The following is a 24,969-nucleotide window of genomic DNA, read 5'->3' as shown; positions in this document are numbered from 1 at the left end:
CAACTCCATTGATTGATTTTGTGCAGAAAGATGTCCCTACTTGCACAAATTTAATCATCTCCCCCCCGGGGGCTGCGTTGGTACTAGGCTGCTTTTTTAGCATCGGCGCAGAGCTCAGTACAGGAATGCCCCATATTCTTGTAAATACAGTGCATTTCTGCACTTTTAGAATGGTGCAGCTCTCAAAATTGCTTGAGGTACTGCTCTGTGCCATTCTATTTTATATGAGACCCTATGTTTGTTTGTGCACGTTATTGACCGACATCGCCATCGCCATCCCAGACGGCTACAAGATCATCCGAAGGGACCGTATCAACAACACAGGAGGAGGCATCGCCATCATCCACAGGAACACCATCCGCATCTCGACCAACACCGACGACACCCTCGCACCCGCCGAGCACCTTCACTTCCAGGTCCACATCAACCCCAAGACCACCCTCAGAGGCACCCTCATCTACAGACCCCCGGGACCACGCACACAATTCAGTGAAGACATCGCCGACTTCATCAGCCCGCACGCCCTCTGCTCCGCTGACTACATCCTCCTCGGGGACCTCAACTTCCACCTGGAGAACAACAACGACCGCAACACCACCACCCTGCTGGACAACCTTGCCAACCTCTGTCTCAAGCAGCTGGTGACCACCCCCACCCACTACGCCGGACACACACTCGACCCCGTCTTCTCATCCAGCAAGGACATCGCCTTCAGCCACGCCACCGGACTCCACTGGACGGATCACAGCTGCGTCCACTTCAGCTTCAGAAGGACCACGATCCACCACCACCAGCAACAGGTTGCACGCAGAAGCTGGAACAAGATCACAGCCGACCAACTCGCGACCTCCCTGAGCATGAACCCTCCCACCTGCACACCGAACCCAAGCCAGGCGGCCACCAACCTCACCAAGTGGATCAGCGACTGCGCAGACGACCTCGCCCCCCTGAGGACCCCGCCCAGCAGACCCGGCAGCAAGAAAGCCCCATGGTTCACTGACGAACTCAAGAACTCCAAGAAGAACTGCCGAGCCCTCGAGAGAACCTGGCGCAGAGACCCAACCCCGGACAACATGCTGCCCTCAAGCTCGCCACCCGAAAGCACCACCAACTCATCCGCGCCACCAAGAAAACCGCATTTAAGGAACGACTGGACAAAAACGCACACAACAGCAAGTAACTCTTCAACATCGTCAAAGAGCTCTCCAACCCCAACGCCGGAAACAACGACATCACCCCTTCGCAAGACCTCTGCAACTCCATCGCCTCCTACTTCCACAACAAGATCGCGGACATACACAACAGCTTCAGCACTCAACCGACGCACGCCACGACCGAACCCCCGCCCCCCACCACCACCCTCCGCGCCTGGACTCCGATCAACACCGAAGACACCATCCGCACGATGAACCCCATCCACTCCGGATCTCCGACCGACCCCTGCCCTCACCACGTCTTCAACAAGGCCGACGCTGTCATCGCACCCCACCTGCGGGACATCATCAACACCTCCTTCGACACCGCTACCTTCCCGGAGAGCTGGAAGCACGCCGAACTCAGCGCCCTACTCAAGAAGCCATCAGCCGACCCCACCGACCTCAAGAACTACCGCCCCATCTCGCTGCTCCCGTTTCCTGCAAAAGTCATCGAGAAGACCGTCAACAAGCAGCTGGCCGCCTTCCTCGAGACGAACGGATCCCTCGACCCCTCGCAGTCTGGCTTCCGGGCAAACCACAGCACTGAGACCGCCCTGATCGCAGCCACCGATGACATCCGTGCCCTGCTCGACAACGGAGAAACAGCGGCCCTCATCCTCCTAGACCTCTCCGCGGCCTTCGACACTGTCTGCCACCGTACCCTAGTACAGCGCCTCAGCAACGTCGGAGTCCAGGAGAAGGCACTGGAGTGGATCATCTCCTTCCTCGCCGGAAGAACACAGAGAGTCCGCCTCCCTCCGTTCAGATCGGAAGCCACCGAAGTCATCTGCGGCGTCCCTCAAGGCTCCTCGCTCAGTCCAACCCTCTTCAACGTCTACATGGGCCCCCTCGCAGACATCGCACGCCAGCACAACCTCAACATCATCTCCTACGCCGACGACACCCAGCTGATCCTCTCCCTCACCAACGACCCCGCCACCGCCAGAGACAACCTACACGAAGGGATGAAAGAGGTAGCCGAATGGATGAAGAACAGCCGCCTGAAACTGAACTCGGACAAGACGGAAGTCCTCATCCTGGGATCCTCACCCTCCGCCTGGGACGACTCCTGGTGGCCCCCCGCCCTGGGCAGCGCACCCCAACCAACAGACCACGCACGCAACCTGGGCTTCATCCTGGACTCCTCCCTCTCCATGACCAGACAAGTCAACGCCGTCTCCTCGTCGTGCTTCAACATCCTGCGCATGCTACGTAAGATCTTCCGGTGGATCCCCACCGAGACCAGGAAGATGGTCACCCAGGCCCTCGTCACCAGCCGTCTGGACTACGGCAACTCCCCTACGCCGATACCACCGCCAAACTCCAGAAGAGGCTCCAGCGGATCCAGAACGCCTCAGCACGTCTCATCCTGGACATCCCCCGTCGCAGCCACATCTCCGGACACCTGAGAGACCTGCACTGGCTCCCGGTCAACAAGAGAATCACCTTCCGACTCCTCACCCACGCACACAAAGCCCTACACAACCAAGGCCCGGGATACCTCAACAGCCGCCTCAACTTCTACGCTCCCAAACGCCAGCTTCGATCGACCGGCCACGCCCTCGCCGCCGTCCCCCGCATCCGAAGAGCCACCACAGGAGGACGGTCCTTCTCCTACCTCGCCGCCAAGACATGGAACTCCCTCCCGACCCACCTCCGCCGGACCCAGGACCACCTCGCCTTCAGGAAGCAACTCAAGACCTGGCTGTTCGAGCAGTAGCGGACCCCCCCTCGCTAGCGCCTTGAGACCCTTCGGGTGAGTAGTGCGCTATAAAAATGCTGTGATTGATTGATTGATTGATTGATTGATTCATTCATTCATTCATTATTAAAATCTAAGCTATGGATTCATAAGATTAAGACTGAAGTCACACATTATAATAAACTCCGATTTAGGGAGAGAAATTCGAAAGGAATCCACATTTAGACAAAATTCAGCAAACACTGTCTCCTGTCTGTGCAAGTTAAATTCAGTTTAACATTACTGAAGGAATAACTCATGCAATGTGCTGCTACATAATTACGTAGAATTACTGGTGCTTATGCAGAATTACCTGATGAGGATAACCCTGCATTTAGTGCTATTTTATAACATAAAATGCACCTTTGCATCCAAAATGAAGCTGAGAATGTATTTTCTGATTTAAAAAAATATATATCGCTAAATACAACAGAACACGAACCGCTCGCGCTCTGTTCCAGTGCTCATGGGTAGGCATTAACGCCCCAAATTACTTCAAATTGTGCGAACTAGCATGATACCATAATTTTGGATAATTTCACTTCACAAGAATAACACAACATTACTGAAATTGCTAACCACCTTTTTGAAAGAACACTGCATCATGATGCAGTATCAGTTCAGTTCATAAACCAAGTTCTGCTTCAATCGCTGGATGACTGCATCCTTGCCTTTCACCCTGAACAGTGCTTCGCTGCCCCTTGGTCAGGTTAGCGCTATATAAATGCCACATACAATTTGCCTTTGATATATTTGCTTAGATTGGTTCGGTTGGGTTTCCTTCAATTTGCATATCTTGGAAAATGTTTCAGAATTAAAACCAGGCAACAAGCCATACTTTTGCCCCACATGACCTGACAGTTAAGCAGGTTTAGCAGCAGCAGGGACTTGAGGTCACCTCACATGTCTCAGGCTCCAAGGTGCGGCAGGAGCACAAACAGCTCCATTAGAAACACTGTATTACCGTAAAGTACATTGAACAGCATTCGTCAGCTTCCAAGTGCAAACCTTAGACTCAAGTGCCATCTGCTGCTTGTAAACGAACATTGACGCTCTATTTCAGCGATGTAGCTAGTTTCATGCAGACGCATGGTACCAAAAAATATAAAAACCTCGTCATGAACTGGAATAATCTAATTCCACTTACCGACTGCGAATGATATGGGGAGCATTGTTCTGCTAGTTTAAATTGGCTATCGTTAACAATCCTGAAACTGGAAAGTGAACGTAAAAAACAATAAAAACTTGTTGAAATTAAAAAAAGAGTCGGTAGAGGGAATAACAGATTCGAAGGAGAAAATGTAGACGCAAACAAAGACGCTGTGCTGCGTGAACGGGAGGATGCCAAGCATTGCCATGTGTCACGCACACACCTTTACACCTCAGGAGAAAAGCGTGTGTGTGAGTCTAGCATACACCTTTTACTATGCTTAGATTAGCTTTAAAATATTTCCTACTTTGTATATGTTGTACAGTGCAGAACAACTACAGACTTTACAAAGTTAGAGAAAAAACTATTCTCTTCCTTTGCACGTGCCACAAGGAAGAGTATTTTTGGGGGCAAATCCTCTCTGCCACTATTAGTTGAGAGAGCTTTGCATCAAAAACCATGGGTGGTAGCTTGGAACACACATTTATGATACATGGAGCGCCCCCTGGATGCACAGTGTAAAGCTCTACTTTGCGTTACTGTTAGGGAACAGTCCCCCACATGCATCAACCTATTTAGGAAGTGCAAACGGTGCGAATCGGTAAATTCGGCCGTTTGCACTTCCTAAATACGTTTTTGGGATGCATGAAACAATTCGCTATTTTTTGCATTTCTTAAAAATGCAAATGCAATTAAGGAATCACATTTGTGCGATTCCTTAAATGCAATGCATCAATTTGTAAAAAATAGCGAATTTTGAAATTGGAAGTGCAAATTACCACGAGGTTGACCCTCGTGGTAATTTGCGAAAATCTGTCAAAAAGCAAAAAAATGCATTTTTGAAACTGTCATGTTACAGACACACATGTCCTTAGGACATGTGTGTGTGAAACATGCACTTACAAATGCATTTCAGGGGTGCAGGGGGGGTCCTTTGGACCCCCCCTGCACCCTTGGAATGCATCAACAAATTGCGAATTTGTAAATGCCTTCCCATTGACTCCTATGGGCCTTTTGGCCCATAGGAATCAATGGGAATTGCGAAAATGCACTTATGAATTCGGTATTTATTTGGGATTCGGTAAAAATTGCGATTTTTACCGAATCACAAATGAATACCGAAAAAAATGATGCATAGCATTTTGCATTTCTTAATTTGCAATTCCTTATTTTTCGCAAATTAAGAAGTGCAAAATGTCTCAATGATGCATGTGCCCGAGTAGCACTACTTTTAAGGAAAGTAAATTACAAATCAACACTTTGCACCAGTGTGCATTACTTCTAGTGACTTTAAACGCTCCCACTGTTTTGTAAATGTGACCATTAATGTTGTCCATGACTGCTTTGATGGCAACAGAGGCAAATAAAAGATGTTTCTTATTATTCATACAACATAAAGCAATTCCTAGCCGCATCGACGGAGCTGTGTGGCTAGGAATTGCTAGCTTGAATGTGCTCTTCCAGCACAGCTGTGGGTTGTAAGCAGAACTGACACAGTGCAGTGCATCTTCTTGCAGCTCTGCTTTAGAACAATCAGTCTGAGGCATCCCCAACGCTAGACTGTGGACCATCCAAGCCCACAGTTTCATCGGAACCACCACTGCACAACACATCTCAATGCAAACCCTGTCATCGACTGCATCCTCGACGACGATGCAGGACTTCCCCTTGCATCCCCTCAGCATCTTCGTAACTGTTGGTGAGTGACACATCTCCAACCTAGGACTTTGTTAACCCCGTTTAAGCAACAGCCACAATCTATGTCAGGGTAAACCACAAAAGGTCACTCATTGAAACTGTGCATATCCCTCTGGTAGCTTGGCACAATAACAGTCAGGCTGAACTTAGAGGCAATGTATAAATTATTTATGCAGCACACAAATATGAATAAAGTGAAAATATAACACAGGATAACTCCCGCACCAATTTAGAAAAATAGAGAAAAGACATTTGAATAAATTGACACCAAAATGACAAAAATCTTATTAGTAGAAACAGAGTTATGAATGTTTAAAGCTTGAGGTAAAAACTAGTGCTTTAAAGGTCAAAGCACAAACCAGGGACATCTAATGAGCGAGACCAGGTCAAAGTTGAAATATATGGTCGACCACAATAGGGGGCGAATCGGATACAAAAAATGGATTGGGCCCGGTAGCACTTACCTTCAGACTTGGAAGAAATTTGAATACAAATGTTCTTAGAAGGTAAAGCTTAGTGGGGCAAGGCAGCAGGTGATGTCTGAGGAGGGAACATCATCACCTGTGGCCACGGTGAAGATTTCTTCGTAGTAGAAATCTCTAGTGGAAAAAGAGCAGATACGGCTTTGGCGAAGTACCTCAGGAGCCAGAGTGGGAGCCGTCTTGAATTCAGACGGACTGGCAATGCTCCTTGGGCAAATAGCTGAGCAATTTGGTCCCAGTATTCCCTCAGTTCTCAGAGCTGTTTTTAAACAAAGGTCTTCAAAGTCTTACGTTTTTGATTTGGGCTATCTGGTCACATTTAGCACCACCCCCATGGGTCCAGACTGAAGGGGCACCACTTGGGAGAGGGGGGTTAAGACTCATTCAAGGTGGGTCCAGGTGCAGGTTCAAGACAGTTGAAACCTTTTCTTTCCCTGAGGCACTGATCAGGAGGCCAGTTCACTGGCCCTTGCAGTCATGCTGGTAGTCCTGGGTTCAAGCAGTGGGACAGAGCTGAAACATTCGGGTAGGCCTCTGAGGGTTGTGGAGTACACAGCAGCAGGCAGTCCTCTCAGAGTTCTTCTTCAGGTCCAGAAAGTGAACTGAAGAGTGGCTCTGAGGGTGCTCTTTTATACCTGGTGCCTTCTTCGAAGTAGAAGTTTATAGAGAATTCCCTCTGAAGTGCTTGAAGTTTCCCTGTCCTTACTGCCTGCATGAACAATGCAAGGGTTGCAAGTCTTTTGTGTGAAGCCTGAGCACAGCCTATTCAGTGGCAAGTGGTGCTGTGTCATCTCTTTCCCCCTGCACCAGTGCAGGCACCCTTGCAACATGTTGCAAGGATTCCTGTATTGAAGGGATATTTTTCGTGTGCAGGAAGGAGCACCTTTCTGCACAAAAGCAATCAATTGAGGTGATTTCCTCTTCCAATGTGTGCTGTAGAATTCAGCACGATTCGAAAGAGGAAAAAAACTAGGAGAAATTAAAATATTTCTCCTCGTTGTGCCTGGGGTGGCGTAGCATTCTGATATATTTCCAGGTTTACAATTGCTCGTAAATCTGGAAATGCATCAGTGGTCATGTGTGTTGCATGGGAACACCCACAGCAACACCCATGTCACGCCCCTAACAAGCAAACTGTTGTGTAAAAAGGGGGGATATTTACAAGCACACGTAAAGCCACGCAGGGTGGCTTTATGTGTGTTTGTAAATATCACGTAGCAGGTTGTGCCACCGGTTGAGTCACAAAACGTGGTCACCGGCGGCACAAGGGGCTTGTAAATAAGCACTCAAATAATTAGGGCAGGAAAATGCCAACTTTCTAAAGACAAAGTGGCATTTTCAAAATTGTTTCTTAAAATCCAACTTTGCCATTAAAGCAGATTTTTTATTACAATTTCTAAGACACCAAACAGGAGATGTTTGCTTGTTCCCAATCAAAAATTCACACTTATTAAATGTAATAAGGCAACCCAATATTATCCAATTGGAGAGGTAGGCCTCACAGTAGTGAAAAACAAATGTAGGATTTTTCACTAGCAGGACATGTAAAACTTAAAAGTACAAGCCCATCCTTTTAATTACACTGCACCCTGCCGTATGAGCTACCTACTACCTATGGCCTACAATAGGGTGAAATAAGCAATAACAGCTGAGTTTAATGCTTGGCAAGGGAGTTATAGTGCCAACTCAAAACGGCAGTTAAAACTGAGTTCAGGATGCAGTAGCAGGCCTGGGACATATTTAAGGAACTACTTAACTGGGTGACACAATGAATGATGCAGGCCCACTAGTAATATCTAATTTACAGGCCCTGGATTTAGGATATAGGATATACAACGCTACAAGGGACTTATGAGTAAACTTAATTATGGAAATCAGGTGCAAACCAATTCTACCATATGTATGGGAGAGAGCATAAGCACTTTAGCACTAGTTAGCAGTGGTAAAGTGCACAGAGTCCCAGAGCAAAAAAAAAAATGAATGTCAGCAAAAAGTGGAGGGCATAGACCAAAGGTTTGGGGGATGATCACCTTAAGACTGAATAGCCTAACAGGTGGTATGAGATAGCAAGATGCCAGGTGTCCTTTTTAGGGTGGGGGAGGGGGACAGGAGTGATGGTCATAGTTTCCATTTTGGTAATTTGGTATGAAGGTAGAAATCTTCGAGTTTACATTGTGTTAATTGCGATCTGTTTCAATTACAAACATTATGTTTGTGAGCATTGTCTTACCTTTGGAATGTTTTGGTAACTGTGTTGTTTGGTATCATGCTCTTGCTCTCAGTATTGTGCTGATATTCACATTTGTTTTGTATTTACAAACAGTATATAATGTTAATTGCTGCATGCCCTGGTTTTATGCTACATATTGTTGCATTTCATTCATTTCTTTATTGAAAATGTGAAAATGATGTTGTCCTGTATCTAATCTTTTCCTACACTACCTTGCATGAGATAAGCCATGACCATTTATCCAGGGCTACTTCAAGAGTCAAGGAGTCTTGGGAAGCCAACTACACACTGTAGACTAAGGGTCATATTTATAAGTGGCACAGTGCAGTGCAGCAAGTGCCCTTGCACCATGGCGAAAGAGTGTCTGCATTGCATGCAGGATTGTTTTTATGCAGGAAGGGACACCTTTCTGCACAAAACCAATCTTTAGAGGCATGTTTGCTGCTGCTGCACACATAGAAAGAGGAAGTAAAGAGGAGAAATAAAGATATTTCTTCTCATTATGCCTCTCCTGGGGAGCTGTATCTTTTTGGCGCATTCCCAAGTTTACCAGGTAATCTGGAAATGTGTAAAAAACCATTAGAGTTCCGTTGGAACACCCATGCAACGCCCATGGTACTCCTCCCTTGGGCAGAATATTGCAATGCTGCGATTTACACTGCTTTGCATTACTCCATATTTTTTAAACCATTCAATGCTACACAAGTGGCTTTGATTGACTTAAAAAACTGACTTAGAGGTTTGCGTCAAACATGTTCCACATTGCATGGTGCAAGCATTACGCAAACCTCTGCTAAATATGCCTCCAAGTTTCCAATTAGTAGTAAAAAAAGCACACTCAATTTTGCTAACGTTTGGATATCCCTCTGACAGCACGAGCGTGTGAAAACTCTTTATTATTAGAATTACCTACTAAATTATGCCCTGATTCAATTTGTAGCGAAAACCCTGTCACAGTTATTGTAAATTATATTGTCATGCAGGTGTCACAACAGTTCTAACCATGACAACGCTGATGATGGGAGCTAGGACATCGCTTCCCAACGCGAATTGCTTCATAAAGGCAATTGATGTTTACCTGGGCATCTGCTTCAGTTTCATCTTTGGGGCCTTGCTGGAATATGCTGTTGCTCATTTCTGCACTCTCCACCGAACAGATTTGAAAGACTCAAAAACGGTAAGGTTGTCTGTACTTTTACTTTTGACACAGAGATTTTCATGTAAACAATGTCTTGTGAATGATAAACATCACTTTAAAAAGTAATGAGTCTTGTTATCACAAAACCATTTGAACGCACTATGCCAAGCTTACATTATTGAAATGCAGGTAACGGAAAATGTCAAATTATTAGTTTATGTAAGTGGTTCAAACATTAGGAATAACCCTACTGCTACAATAAATCAGTTTTGGTCCTCAGTAAATTGAACGGTTACTAATTATTTCTATTCAATACCACCAGGCAGATTGCTCAAAAGGGAAGCAATTGGTAATCATCATGTTTGTAATTTTGGTCAAATTCTGATATTGCCGTTGCAGGCTGCACTCTATGGTAATCAAAAGACACAGCAAGACCTCTGCTTGAATTCTAAGGGGCATATTTACAATGGAAGTGACTGAGCGCTGCGTTAGCCTTCTTGGCTTAACGCCACACTCCGCCACTTCAGAATTGCAGGGGTGCACCATATTTACACAAATATGGTGCAGCCCTGCATTTTCCCCTGTGCTGTCGTTAAATTTAGCTGTCTACCACCAACGCAGGCACCCTTGCACCATAGTGCAAGGGTGTCTGCGTTGAAGTGAAAGATTGTTTATGTGCAGGAAGTTGTCCTTTTAAAGATTGTTTATGTGCAGGAAAGGACACCTTTAAATGACTAGATGGAACAATCTTTAAATGGCATTTTGTAACATCTATGTGTGCTAATGCAGCACACAGAGAAGTTGGAAAACATTTTAATGAATGTTTATGTGCAGGAATGGACACATCCCCACACAAACAATCAATGGCGTTTTGCTGTTTTTCAATTCAATTCAAGGCAGCAGTGTTAAGCCATGTTAGGTGGCTTAACACTACTTTGTAAATAAGGCGAAGCCTTATAGCCACCACAACATCTAAAAAAGTAATGTTGTGGTGGCGATAGGAGTTCGTAACTATGCCCCTCAAAGCACAGGACTGCCAATAAACTGTAGTGTCATGTTATGCTATGTTATATTGTAGTATTTGGTAATATGTAATGTATGTGATAAAAATGTTTTGTAATGCATGGTCATGCGTGACTGCAAGTAAAATGTGTGCACATGGCAAGGACATAGGAAGCAGCTAGAAATTTAGCCCTTGCCTGAATTTCTGATGCTTGTGCCAGTGCTAAATTTGTGAACAAAGAAGTGCCAGTGGCAGCACTAATGCTACCACTAACCATTGCACTCCTACAATAATGGCATTCAGACTATTTTAAGCCCCCAAAGTTTTGATAATGGCTGGGCTACAGGTATTAATCAATTTTAATGTTTATTTAATTAATAAACAACTGGTCTGTGCTCAACTTTAATTTAGACAAACAGTGCCACCTTGTGGCAGACTGTAATATTACCAGTGTTGAAAATTAAGTGCTGGTACCAAATACCTGAAACCAGTGGCTCAAATTAAGCACTTTTTATAGCACATAAATAAAGCTGAAGCTGCTTACATGCTTCGAGTTCCAGACGTATAAAGGAGGCCCCAACTTTGGTTACTCAGTTGATCACGGTTACTTTGAGTACATTGTAGTCTCCTGGTCGCTGTGGGCCATTAGGATAGTTACAAGTCGGTTTTGATCTAAGGAATTAAGGACTCTGTTTTTCCCAATTAAATGTCATGACATGAAGTGTGGCAGTGTAGGTCCTTGACACCTCACCACACCCTAGAAAGACTGTCGATGAATTTCCCTGAGTGCAAATGCTACAGGAAGATACAAGCAGCAAGATCTGAATGCATCTAGAACTGAGCTTTTTGACAAACACAGATTTGGGCTCTTTCCCCACACTGCTAACATCACTGGTTGCCCAGATGTAATAGATCAAAAGAATAACATGTTCACACTTTGTTTAGTTCCATGAGTGCTCTTCTCCACTTTCACTAATGCTATTTGGCATTAAGGAGCCATTGTCATTATCCAAAATTAAAACAAGGACTAAACCAGAGATTACAATGTACAATGTTCATAACTGAACCAGAATAATAATGGCGAGAATAAAGCTATTGGTGTTGCCATGAAGCTCGTTTTTGTTAGTTGATACAATACCACATAAGCTTAGTTAAAATCTCTTCCACTATTTGCGGTCAACATTGAATGTCACCTCTGAAGCTGCTGAAAACAGTGCTCCTGAGATCACGCTGGTCATGGTTCACTGGCGCTGCACGTCTTTACAAGGACCATTGGTGCAAGAGTACTCACCAACCTGCGATGGCAGCCCAGCCAGGCTTAGCACACCCTTGGTGCCAGGTGCACACCAGCCTGCACTGGCAGGCTGGACCCCGGTCTTAAAACATACAGGTGTGAGTGTGCACCCACCGGCCGGCCATGGTAGATCTGCTGACATTATAGCAACCTCAGGTGAGCACCCCTTCGTAACGTGTGTAAAAAGGGTGGCTGCACTTTCACACTGCACTTATAGTATGAAAGTGCCACAGGCCCTAGAGTCTTAATCAGAGAATCAGCCACACCCAGGAAGTTTTCCATAGGGAGCGCCAGCCTCTTAGATAGGGAAGATCCACAAGGAGTTCATTCCTATCCCGGCAGTACACACACAGATGGACCTAGCCGGCCACTCACCTACCCCAGTTTGGTGGTAGTAATCAGCCCCCTCAGAGTTGGCTATGGAGTGAGACAATTTTGACAGGATATTCAGGTGAGTGCCTCAATAAGTATGGCGTTCCCCTATTAGTCGGTGTCACACCCACCCTGGGTATGTGGTGTACCTTTTTACAGGGCACTCACAGGTATGAAACCTAACCCAAACAAGTAAGCACCCTAACCTGACATGTGCAGGAAGGATGCACACACATTCCAGCTTCAGTCCAGTGGGAAAGTGTCCAGAGTCCTAAGGTCAGGAAAAGAGAGTTGGTAAAAACCAGGAGGGCAAAAAGTTAAAGGTTTTAGGGAAATCCTCCTATGAAGGGCATGTCCAACACCAACTCACAATCATCTTACTGACAAGTGTGCTAAGATATCTTTCGGAGTGAGAGCTGAAGTCACCAACAGAATACTGATTTGCAAAGGGATAAGATAGAGCAATGTGAATTGTTGCATGCCTTTTAACCTACTTATTAGTTTCAGGGACTAGGACTTTAGGATTCGAGTATGAGCATTCCATACTGAACAATACACCTACCCCAAACCTCTTCTTTCTCAATGATGCTTTCAGTGAATGTCTGACAAAATATCGATTACAAAAGTATCTACCTACAAAAATATCGCAACAAAAATGTCGATTACCAAAATATCGACATGCTATCTCTAACAAGGTAAGTACAAAAATATCAAGAAAAAAATATCGATGTCAAAAATATCGTAATTAAAAAATAGAATTTTTTTAAACTAAAAAAATATGTAATATAAATAAAATAATACTTATAAATGTAATAAACATAGTTAAAATATGTTCTAACATTTTAAATGTATATATAATATACATAATTTAATAAAAAATAATTAATAATATACATACACTACATAATATATACTTCCTTAATAATAACTTTTAAACATTATTTTAATAACTTATAAATAAATAAAAATATTATACATTACAAATACATTTATACACATAAAATAATAATATACGTAAAAATGTATAAAAATGTAAAACAAATAAAAAAAAATAAGTAAATGTTGGATAGTGTTACTATTCCAACTCCAGAGAGTGCAACAGTAGGGAAAGTGTTGGATAGCGTAGGGGTAAAAACTACTATTCCAACTCCAGAGAGTGCAACAGTATGGAAAGTGTTGGATAGCGTAGGGGTAAACATTACTATTCCAACTCCAGAGAGTGCAACAGTAGGGAAAGTGTTGGATAGCGTAGGGGTAAAAATTACTATTCCCACTCCAGAGAGTGCAACAGTGGGGAAAGTGTTGGATAGCGTAGGGGTAAAAATTACCATTCCCACTCCAGAGTGTGCAACAGTAGGGAAAGTGTTGGATAGTGTAGTTGAAAAAATTACTATTCCCACTCCAGAGGGTGCAACAGTAGGGAAAGTGTTGGATAGCGTAGGGGTAAAAATTACTATTCCCACTCCAGAGAGTGTAACAGTAGGGAAAGTGTTGGATAGCGTAGAAGTTAAAAAATAACATACTTATAAATAAATTTATATTTTAAAATATTCAAAAAATAAATAATTAAATAAATATAAACTATTTACAAATACTAATACATAATTATTAAAAAGATGATTAGCAATAAATATTTAAGTAAAAGTAAATTAATAATAAATACTAATTAATATTAATTAATTGCCAATTAATAATTAATTAACAATAATATAATTAACAAAACAATTATTTAAAATAAATTATTACTTAATTACATTTAAATTACTTCCCACCCTAGTCCCCTATAAATCCATAAGATAGAGCAATGTGAATTGTTGCATGCCTTTTAACCTACTTATTAGTGACAGGGATTAGGACTTTAGGATTCGAGTATGAGCATTCCATACTGAACAATACACCTACCCCAAACCTCTTCTTTCTCAATGATGCTTTCAGTGAATGTCTGACAAAATATCGATTACAAAAATATCTACCTACAAAAATATCGCAACAAAAATGTTGATTACAAAACTATCGACATGCTATCTCTAACAAGGTAAGTACAAAAATATCAAGAAAAAAATATCGATGTCAAAAATATCGTAATTAAAAAATAGAATTTTTTTAAACTAAAATAATTTGTAATATAAATAAAATAATACTTATAAATGTAATAAACATAGTTAAAAATATGTTATACATTTTAAATTTATATATAATATACATAATGTAATAAAAAAATAATTAATAATATACATATACTACATAATATATAGTTCCTTAATAATAACTTTTAAACATTATTTTAATAACTTATAAATAAATAAAAATATTATACATTACAAATACATTTATACACATAAAATAATAATATACGTAAAAATTTATAAAAATGTAAAACAAATAAAAAAAATAAGTAAATGTTGGATAGTGTAGGGGTAAAAATTACTATTCCCACTTCAGAGAGTGCAACAGTAGAGAAAGTGTTGGATAGCGTAGGGGTAAAAATTACTATTCCCACTCCAGAGAGTGCAACAGTAGGGAAAGTGTTGGATAGCGTAGGGGTAAAAATTACTATTCCAACTCCAGAGAGTGCAACAGTAGGGAAAGTGTTGGATAGCGTAGGGGTAAAAATTACTATGCCAACTCCAGAGAGTGCAACAGTAGGGAAAGTGTTGGATAGCGTAGGGGTAAAAATTACAATTCCCACTCCAGAGAGTGCAACAGTAGGGAAAGTGTTGGATAGCGTAGGGGTAAAAATTACCATTCCCACTCCAGAGTGTGCAACAGTAGGGAAAGTGTTGGATAGTGTATTTGAAAAAATTACTATTCCCACTCCAGAGAGTGCAACAGTAGGGAAAGTGTTGGATAGCGTAGGGGTAAAAATTACTATTCCCACTCCAGAGAGTGCAACAGTAGGGAAAGTGTTGGATAGCGTAGGGGTAAAAATTACCATTCCCACTCCAGAGTGTGCAACAGTAGGGAAAGTGTTGGATAGTGTAGTTGAAAAAATTACTATTCCCACTCCAGAGAGTGCAACAGTAGGGAAAGTGTTGGATAGCGTAGGGGTAAAAATTACCATTCCCACTCCAGAGTGTGCAACAGTAGGGAAAGTGTTGGATAGTGTAGTTGAAAAAATTACTATTCCCACTCCAGAGAGTGCAACAGTAGGGAAAGTGTTGGATAGCGTAGAGGTAAAAATTACTATTCCCACTCCAGAGAGTGCAACAGTAGGGAAAGTGTTGGATAGCGTAGGGGTAAAAATTACTATTCCAACTCCAGAGAGTGCAACAGTAGGGAAAGTGTTGGATAGCGTAGGGGTAAAAATTACTATTCCAACTCCAGAGAGTGCAACAGTAGGGAAAGTGTTGGATAGCGTAGGGGTAAAAATTACAATTCCCACTCCAGAGAGTGCAACAGTAGGGAAAGTGTTGGATAGCGTAGGGGTAAAAATTACCATTCCCACTCCAGAGTGTGCAACAGTAGGGAAAGTGTTGGATAGTGTAGTTGAAAAAATTACTATTCCCACTCCAGAGAGTGCAACAGTAGGGAAAGTGTTGGATAGCGTAGGGGTAAAAATTACTATTCCCACTCCAGAGAGTGCAACAGTAGGGAAAGTGTTGGATAGCGTAGGGGTAAAAATTACCATTCCCACTCCAGAGTGTGCAACAGTAGGGAAAGTGTTGGATAGTGTAGTTGAAAAAATTACTATTCCCACTCCAGAGAGTGCAACAGTAGGGAAAGTGTTGGATAGCGTAGGGGTAAAAATTACCATTCCCACTCCAGAGTGTGCAACAGTAGGGAAAGTGTTGGATAGTGTAGTTGAAAAAATTACTATTCCCACTCCAGAGAGTGCAACAGTAGGGAAAGTGTTGGATAGCGTAGAGGTAAAAATTACTATTCCCACTCTAGAGAGTGCAACAGTAGGGAAAGTGTTGGATAGCGTACAGGTAAAAATTACTATTCCAACTCCAGAGAGTGTAACAGTAGGGAAAGTGTTGGATAGCGTAGAAGTTAAAAAATAACATACTTATAAATAAATTAATATTTTAAAATATTCAAAAAATAAATAATTAAATAAATATAAACTATTTACAAATACTAATACATAATTATTAAAAAGATGATTAGCAATAAATATTTAAGTAAAAGTAAATTAATAATAAATACCAATTAATAATAATTAATTGCCAATTAATAATTAATTAACAATAATATAATTAACAAAACAATTATTTAAAATAAATTATTACTTAATTACATTTAAATTACTTCCCACCCTAGTCCCCTATAAACCCACAACCTGCTACAGAACATAATTATCAATTACCAATTAATTAAAATTAATTTATATTTCCAAAAAATGAATAATTAATTTAGTACAATTAAATTAATGCCCACCCTATTATCCTATAAACCCATAATCCGCTACAGAACATGATTATCAATTAATAAATGTATTAAAATTAATTACCACATAATTATCAATTACCAATCAATTTAAATTAATTTATAATTCCTAAAAATTAATACTTAATTTAGTATAATTAAATTACTTCCCACCCTATTCCCCTCCCGCTACGGTACTAAAATACAAAATGTACTTAAATTACATAAATAAAAATAAAATACATATTAAATACATAATAATATATATAAAAAACATATAAAAATCAATATTAGTAACATCGATATTAGTAACATCTATATTACTAACATCGATATTGACAAAATCGATATTACTTACCTTTGAAATTCTGTCCCATCGATATTAAAAATATCCATATAACTTACCTTCTATATTATGTCCCTTCGATATTTAAACATCGACATTACTGTATGTCGATATTTAAAAATCGATATTTTGTCTGCCTACCGCTTGCAGTATTACAGTGAATAGGTCAGAAAACGATTCTGCAGCAGGTACATAGTTCTGAATGTCCTCAAATATAAATTGATAGCCTTCATCTTTAGGAAAAATTCAAAATTAGGATTTAATATTAATTCTTGTCTGGCTTCTTCTACAAATTTTGCGGTTGCAGGGGAAAACAAACAAAATCAAACGTGAGATTGAAAGTTTCCCTACTAGGCAGAACACTAAAAATTTAGATCCTGATTACGATGGCGGACATACTTCTGTCCATCGGCCAACATCCCGGGGATGAGGACCAACCGCCTATAAGATGGCTGTCCCACATATGGCATTAAAATGCGGCTGCCACCACTGTAGCCACAAGTGCCATGTTTTCCATTGCTGCAGGTGCTGCTGGCTGCAGCACCCGAGGCAATTGAAAAAATTCAAGTTGCGCATTTCCCTGCAGTACGTGGCATGCACCATGCGGTGCCTGCCATGTGGTGCAGGGAACTGTAGGGGGGCACCATAGGTGCCCCCTAAGTGCATAATCAAACTGCCCCTGCTCAAGGGGGGGCCACAACAGAACCCCAAAGTCCATCCCCACCAGCCTTTCCATGGCGGTCATGGTATCTATAGTGGATTTGGAATTTTGATGTATTTGTTTCTTAGCTGTGATGTGTTAGCTTTTTTTGCTGTACATATATCACATAATTTATGGGTTTTTTCTGAAGTAGGGCTCCCTGTTTGTACCAAGCTATCAAGCGTAAGCTAGGGACAGTTCTCTGAAAACCTTTTATTTATTTGAAACTAAATTGTTTTTCCTTTGAGCTCATGTAAAGATCAGAATAAGACTGTACCTTTTCATACTTATACTTTAACCAAATGAGACCTGACTTAGAAATTGAATGCCAGATTACTCTGTCACAAATGTTCTGGATATCCGGGCCATCTTGTTACAAGTGAGTTATCTACTATGGCACTTGTAATAGGGCGATGGGACCTCCGTCATGCTGTGATGGAATAAATCGCTTGCCAAACTCGTGTGGCCCATTGTTTCCTAAATGATTGACATACCGGGCATCTGAGTTGGCACCTTCGTTGGCAATCACTAATTATTCATAAAACACCAGAGCATTCCTGAGAGGAAAACAATGTAGTATCATGCAATTATTGTGAGATGATTAAATAGTTCCTACAATGTGTCTAAACATGCACTGTTTATGATTGTCATGTGACCGTCAACACACTCTAAAATGAAGGACCACACTAATCTCACCGAGCTCAAGTTACTTGCAGCATTGGTGCTATCCTTCTCTGCTTATGGTTGTGGTGACAACAAACACAAAACACTGATAAAATACAGGAGAGCACAGTAGAAACACAAGAACTCTGCATAAGGAAAACAAAGAGATCTCTCGGACGCTGGGCCATGAATAATGGAACTAGGAGCATTTTCTTGACTCTTCATTAAAAAAGAATGCACCTCGGTCTGTTAACACATTCAGTGCATTAGTGCAGGAACCTTTATGATAATGGTTCAGATTGCTTTATGGAGACAATGATGCAAAGGATTGTGAGCCTATAAGCAAAATACATTTCCGAGATCACTCAAGAGTTTTGCGGGCTGTCCCCAATCTGGCTGGCACACAGGCTACTTCAACAATCAAAAAAGCTTGACGGCATTCCACTCGGCTTCCCTTGTAATATAGTACACAATCAAGCAGAGTGGAAGAAGAATTTTTAGAAATTCGAGGATCTCCAACTAAATACTTTGTAGGACCCTCAACAGTGATGTTCAGTCAGTCGTATGTTTTCCACCGACGTACTTATGACTGAGAGTGACATCATTGGGTCTTATCCTCCACGAGGACGAACTATCTGTCGTGTCATAGGCATTGGCGGGATCCTGTCTATAAAAACATAGTCAAACTTGTTTACTGTTACCTAAGAAAGTTTTGAATGTATTTAAAGACTACTAGGGATAGTGTCAAGGTTAAAAATAGGTACACAATGTTTTAAGGGAAATATTAGGGTGTCCCACACATCTATAACATAAAAATAATTTGGTCAACATGTTTTCAGCCATACTTGCACCCTCCTGGGTCATTGGCTTTCGTAAGGACCTTTTGTGGATTTTTGGATCCCTCTCTAGGATCAAACTGGATATTTTCCCGTAATATGTGAGTTCTCTCTCATGTAGAGAGTCTTGTGGACAACTTTGTCCTTGCCTGTAATAGCGTATGTTAGGCATCCAAAAGAGTAAGGAATGTCAGTTTTCCTTATTACTGGTTTTTGGCTGTGCAGGATGGGATCCTTCCGATCTGCTTTTAGGCTAGTCAGATCCTGGTCCACTTCATGTGTGTCAGGGTCAGGAGGTACAGTAACAATAGAAGGCTGTGCAGGGAGGAAATTTGCTTTCAGGCAAAGCCACTACTCAGTCCAACCTGCACTTGTAGGTCTTAGTTTCTGGAGCATCTCTGGTCTCTATGGGCTAGCTGGAGCCATCCACTGAGGGAAGCCGATCAGCAGTGGTTGGGCAGGTCAGCTGAACCTCAGCAGAACCTTTAGGTTTTTTCTCATCCAAGAACCAGTAAGCACTATGGCATGATAAAAGCAGGTCTCTTTGATGCTGCTGTATTTCTTTGAGGTCAGGTAGTCTCTGGAAGTTGGACGGAAACCCACTGTGAACCAATGTCTTTGCATCTCTCTAGTTCAAAAGTACGGTCATTCAGATTGGCGCAGAATGTTCCTACTAATGGGAATATCTAGAAATGGCATTGCTTGCTTTCTTCCGGAGCACCCTGCTAAACAATATTCATCTTGTAAATTGCTCTTAGATAGAGCCAAACAGGCCGCTCAGACCAATCACAACGCTACTGTCAAACTTGTGACGAATGCAAAAAGAACAATTAATTAACAGAATGCTGCACAATGTCAAACATTCCCACCAGTACAGTGATCTGGGCCTAAATCCATCTATAGTTTTTTGGCTCTCCATGCCATTCCAGTTCAGACCCAACCATATGCAAACCAGCCTTGACCCTGTTCCACAAAGGGAAAAGTCCAGCACCAACTGCCAGGCCTGGTCCTCCCTGGACTCGAAAAAAGCATCCTGGGACCGGTTTCGCTGCATCACCCCTCATTAGCCAGTGGCATGGAGAGCACGGGACCCGCATCTGGGCATACCCATCCTACTCGGGTGACAAATGCAAATAGAACTATTGATGGACAGAATGCTGCACAATGTCAAACATTCACCCAAGTACAGAGATCGGGTTATAAATCCATAGTTCTTTTGCTCCCCATGCCATTCCAGGTCAGACACAGTGGCAGCGGCTTTGGGGCATCGCCCCTCATCCGCCAGGGTAGCTTGACTTAAGTGGCATGGAGAGCACGGGACAGACGTATGCTTGTGGCAGCAGCATTGTGGTTGGCTTAGGGCAATCTGGGATCTTCCTGCTTCCGGAAGTCCGAAAGAAGAGATGGAGGAGATGCGGCAGCCGTAACCAGTTAAGTGATTTATTTTTTCAACTACCCCACCCCATCGCCTCGCCACCCCCATTCCTTAGCAGCCGCCATTGCCCTGTACCATAAACCCAGGTATGGAGGCCTGCAAGGAATATTATACCACTATCCTTGTGTTGCATTCCAAAAAGGGAAAAGCAGGTTACATTCCTTAAATTAACTGGAGCTGCTTGTAAAAATAAAGATTCCAGTTTGTAAAACATTGGGGAGAGCAGACTGTGGCCCCTCCGGACTGCTGCCTGCTTCCCTCAGAGGCTGCCAATAGCATTCTCAAGGGGGGTTCCCAAAAGAAACACCTTCAACTATGTGAATTATCCCATCCCTGTAGGTGTCTCTAATAATCAATGGGTAGGGTTACAAACCCTTGATGCATTCCACTTCAACTTGCAATTAGGACTGTTCACACCTTTTAAGCCCCTTGCTAATTGCATATTGGATCACCAAATCCATTTTGTAGTCACAAACACTGTGATTTTGCGAATTGCCAGGGATACATTTTCAAAATTCTCCTAGGGCGAAAGATTCGCCATATACAATTCCAGTTACAGTTCCAAATGTGTAAATGTTTTGCCTTTGCTTACTCCCTGAATACTCTGACAGCCACATCTTCCCGTGTGTACAACTGTATATCTTTGTGACCTGCAAGAAAATTAGAAATGTGATCCATATGCAAGAATAAACCTCTGTGAACAAATATCTAACTTTATTTTTGAATCGTGACAAATATTTTAAAAATAGAATCTAGAACATTAGATGTGTTCAATCATCATGGCTGCATAACTGCTGTGTTTAGTGGAATCACCTTGGTCATTCAAATATATATTGGTTATTGATTCAAAAATATTGGTTTTGGCAGCCTACAGTTTTTCTTTCCTGGCACACTTGTATTGCCAGTATCCTTATATATCCCCTAAAACCAATTTCATTATCAATTACAAATACCTGAAAATGTTGCATTTTCTTTTAGGATGATGCAGAGGATGAAGAAGAGAGGGAGATCAATGGGATCATTTCTGCAATTTCCCAAAGCAAAGCAGCTGCCAAGAGCAGAGTTACCAATAACAACCACACAGAAGACAGAACTAGCAGAAAACACGAGAAAGGCAAAAGCAGTCGCTGCAACAGCACATCGATGTCTGTAATGAAGAGGCTCTTCTGTATTTTCGACTGTTTTCAAGTGAATAATCCACACCACATCGACAATTATGCGCGGCTCTCCTTCCCAATATCGTTTATGTTAGTAAATTTGATCTACTGGGTGTATTACTTGTACTTTTGAGCCCCTGAAACTGCAAACTTTTCTACTTTACAAATGAACAACCAAATGGACAGTGCCCTGGGCAGATAATGAAGATTGTTTTTCCGCATTTTGCAAATACTGTGGGGCTGTAGCAAAGGATTGCACCTTGCATCGAGTGGACTTGTCTTGAGTCTTCTGTGGAAGGATCTAATCAGTATACCTGTGTCATGACTCTTGCATGCAAAGCCCTCCTGTGCCATTTCTTATGTGCCAGGGCAGACGGATGTTTTTAAAGATTAATGGTAAACATATTTATAAGATATGACTTAAGTTTACAGGTGTGTTTAACCTATACATGTGCTAAATATTTTTGAAAGGGGGCTCAATAAACAGTAATGTATTTATTTGTTTTGTGCAATCCTCTGTGCCCCGACTTTTGTACATTTTAGGCAGAACATGGAATGTTCAAAGAGGATACTGTGCTTGCATTCTGACAAGGATGTTATATTACTAATATTTATACCGAAGGTGTTGAAGGTAGCTGTAAAATATGTGAGCATTAATCTCTAAATATACCTTTGTGTAATTACGCCTTCAGGTTAAAACATTTAGGACACAATAACTAAGGGGCATATTATCAAGGACGGGCGATACATTATTGCCGCTTTTATCGGCAGGAAACTGCCGATAAAGCGGCGAAAAAGGGGTTGATAATATGCTCTATGGAATTCCTATCGAAGCCCATGTTAGATGTGAAGACATCTAACATGGGCTTCGATAGGAATTCCATAGAGCATATTATCAAGCCCATTATCGCCGCTTTATCAGCAGTTTTCTGCCAATAAAAGTGGCGATAATGTATTGCCCGTCCTTGATAATATGCCCCTAAGTCTCATTGCAAAAATGAGATGCTAATAACGGTCTGATCTTATTCAGTTGTGGCTAATGCTTGTCCTTCATCCTCCTAGCAACTCGATGCTTGATCAATGTCTGTTTTGCTCTAGTGCCATGATTGATAGTTCTGGAAATGTATCAAGATTTTTCTGCCAAATTCAAGAAAAGCTGCATACTTTGAATCCTCCGCTAACACATAATGGGGTCTATTCACGAAAAATCTCATAAAAGGATGAACTGAAATTTGCATCCTCAACTGAGCATACTTTTAGGAGTTTGTTCAGTTCACAAGCTGGAAACCCAACTATAGGCACAGTACTGCGGGTCTACTTACAGGAATGTAATGTGACTTTTCCTAAATGCTCCTATGTTGCCCCGTGTATGGGGTTCTTCAAAGCGAGCAACTCCAAACAGGTGGAATGTGGCCTCCTCTGCAAATCCATATTGTTTTCTCAGTAGAACATACATTTCTCCTCATGGAGAAAGACCTTTACTTACACCACAAGCAAGTCTTGGGATGATCCATGCCCTTCCTATCCTGGAAGAGGATAGGGTTACCAACTCACTCCGTGTCAAAAAAGGATATTATTTCCATTACTCAGCTTTTTCCTGACACCCTAATTAATTCTGTTTTTTTTTTAGTCTTTTATTTATTTCCATTGAATACTCAATGAAAACCCAGCTTTGGAAACAGTGGGGCATATTATCAACAAATAGCGATATTTATCGCTAAGAGGGTTAGCGGCATTTTTTTATCGCCGCGCATCACAGGATTTTATCGCCGAGATAACGTGCTATTAGCAACGTTTATCTCAAAAGCGATAAAATTCCTGATTATAGTGGAAAAATCCATGAATATCGCTGAGAATACAGCGATATTCATGCATTATCACTAACAGGGTCTTAGCCATTATATCCACCTCCCATTGGATATAATGAGTAAGAACTGGTCTGAGCAGGTGTTAGTTTTTGGAGATATTCGCGCTTTGCGCAAATATTTCCATCGCTATGCCTGTGTGGGTAATAGGCGATAGCGATGTTAGCGACTGCTTTCAGTCTAACAGGTTGGGTACGCCCACTTTGCATCTCATTAGCGATAAATATCGCTGACATGCAAAGCGGGCCCCAAACCGCTCGCTATCGCCTACAAGTTGTCGCTAACTGCTGTTAGCGACAGCTTGCTAATAGGGCGATAGTATTATTGCTGCCTAGCGGCCGAAAACGGCTTTAGCGGCGAAAATTGCCTATCTCCCCCTTGATAATATGCCCCTGTGTTGGTGATGACATGAAGCAAGGTGGCCAGCCTAGATTGGGAGTGACTCCAGCCATTGGTGTTAGTATATCTCTGACTATTTCCATGGTGGAAAGGGGTCTGAGAGGAGTTTGGAAATGCCCACAAATGTACGTTTGGTGGTGTTCCGAAATTGCCAAGTGAAACAACGCCTTGGAACACCCACTTCACACCACTTGAGTGGGATGTACTATAACAGATGTCTTCATATTATTGAAAGAAAAATCTGCATTTATATATGCAGTTACATCAACCAAGTATCTCCTTGCCTGGTATAACAAGGCAAATTCAGTCGTAAACTTATGTTTATGACTGTATTTGGCTTTGTGAAAAATGGCCCGATCTAGTTTTTCTATTAATCCAACAATGTCTAGAACTGACAACTGAAGACAAGATTTATTTATTGAATGAAACTCTCCTTACAGTTTCAAAACTATCACAATCTTGAGTCAACAACAAATACATTTCTATCTAGGACCAGTTTTACAGAGCCATTTGAACACCTAAATTGAACATAGTAGTAAGCAATGATCAATTTGTGCAAGTTAGTTCCCTATCCTGACTCAGCAAATCAGGATTCGGGGGATTTTACAATACAAAAAACATGTGCCAATTTGGAAATTGGGCATACATGTAAAAGTATGTGTATTCCCACAAACTTGTAAGTGTGCCTTTACATACTTCTTACCAATAGTTCCCTCATTAAAATTCATGTCCAATTTCTTATGTCAAAAGAAGAGATAAAAAGAGCATTTCCAAGATGAGTTTGGGAAGGGATAATGCCCATATTTATTGAGGCAATTGTGTAAGAGGGTACTCAGTGGGTGAACATATTCTGTCTATGAAGGAACAGAACAAATATTAAGAAGCAAACCTATACT

At 41.8% G+C, this 24,969-nt stretch overlaps 1 protein-coding gene across 1 annotated transcript in view; it reads left to right on the top strand.

Moving 5' to 3' along the window:
- The window catches only part of LOC144753457 (gamma-aminobutyric acid receptor subunit pi-like), a 518,120-nt gene extending 495,590 nt beyond the window's left edge, over positions 1–22,530 (top strand). The window contains exons 8-9 of the mRNA XM_078641142.1: positions 9,481–9,674; positions 21,631–22,530. Coding sequence (XP_078497268.1) covers positions 9,481–9,674; positions 21,631–21,942 — 506 coding nt within the window. The 3' untranslated portion in view covers positions 21,943–22,530. The remainder of the gene's footprint in view (positions 1–9,480; positions 9,675–21,630) is intronic.
- Positions 22,531–24,969: the final 2,439 nt, after the last annotated feature.

Source organism: Lissotriton helveticus, chromosome 5_1, assembly GCF_964261635.1.
Source record: "Lissotriton helveticus chromosome 5_1, aLisHel1.1, whole genome shotgun sequence".
In the NCBI taxonomy this organism is placed as follows: domain Eukaryota; kingdom Metazoa; phylum Chordata; class Amphibia; order Caudata; family Salamandridae; genus Lissotriton; species Lissotriton helveticus.
This window is presented reverse-complemented; position numbering and strand designations above follow the sequence as displayed.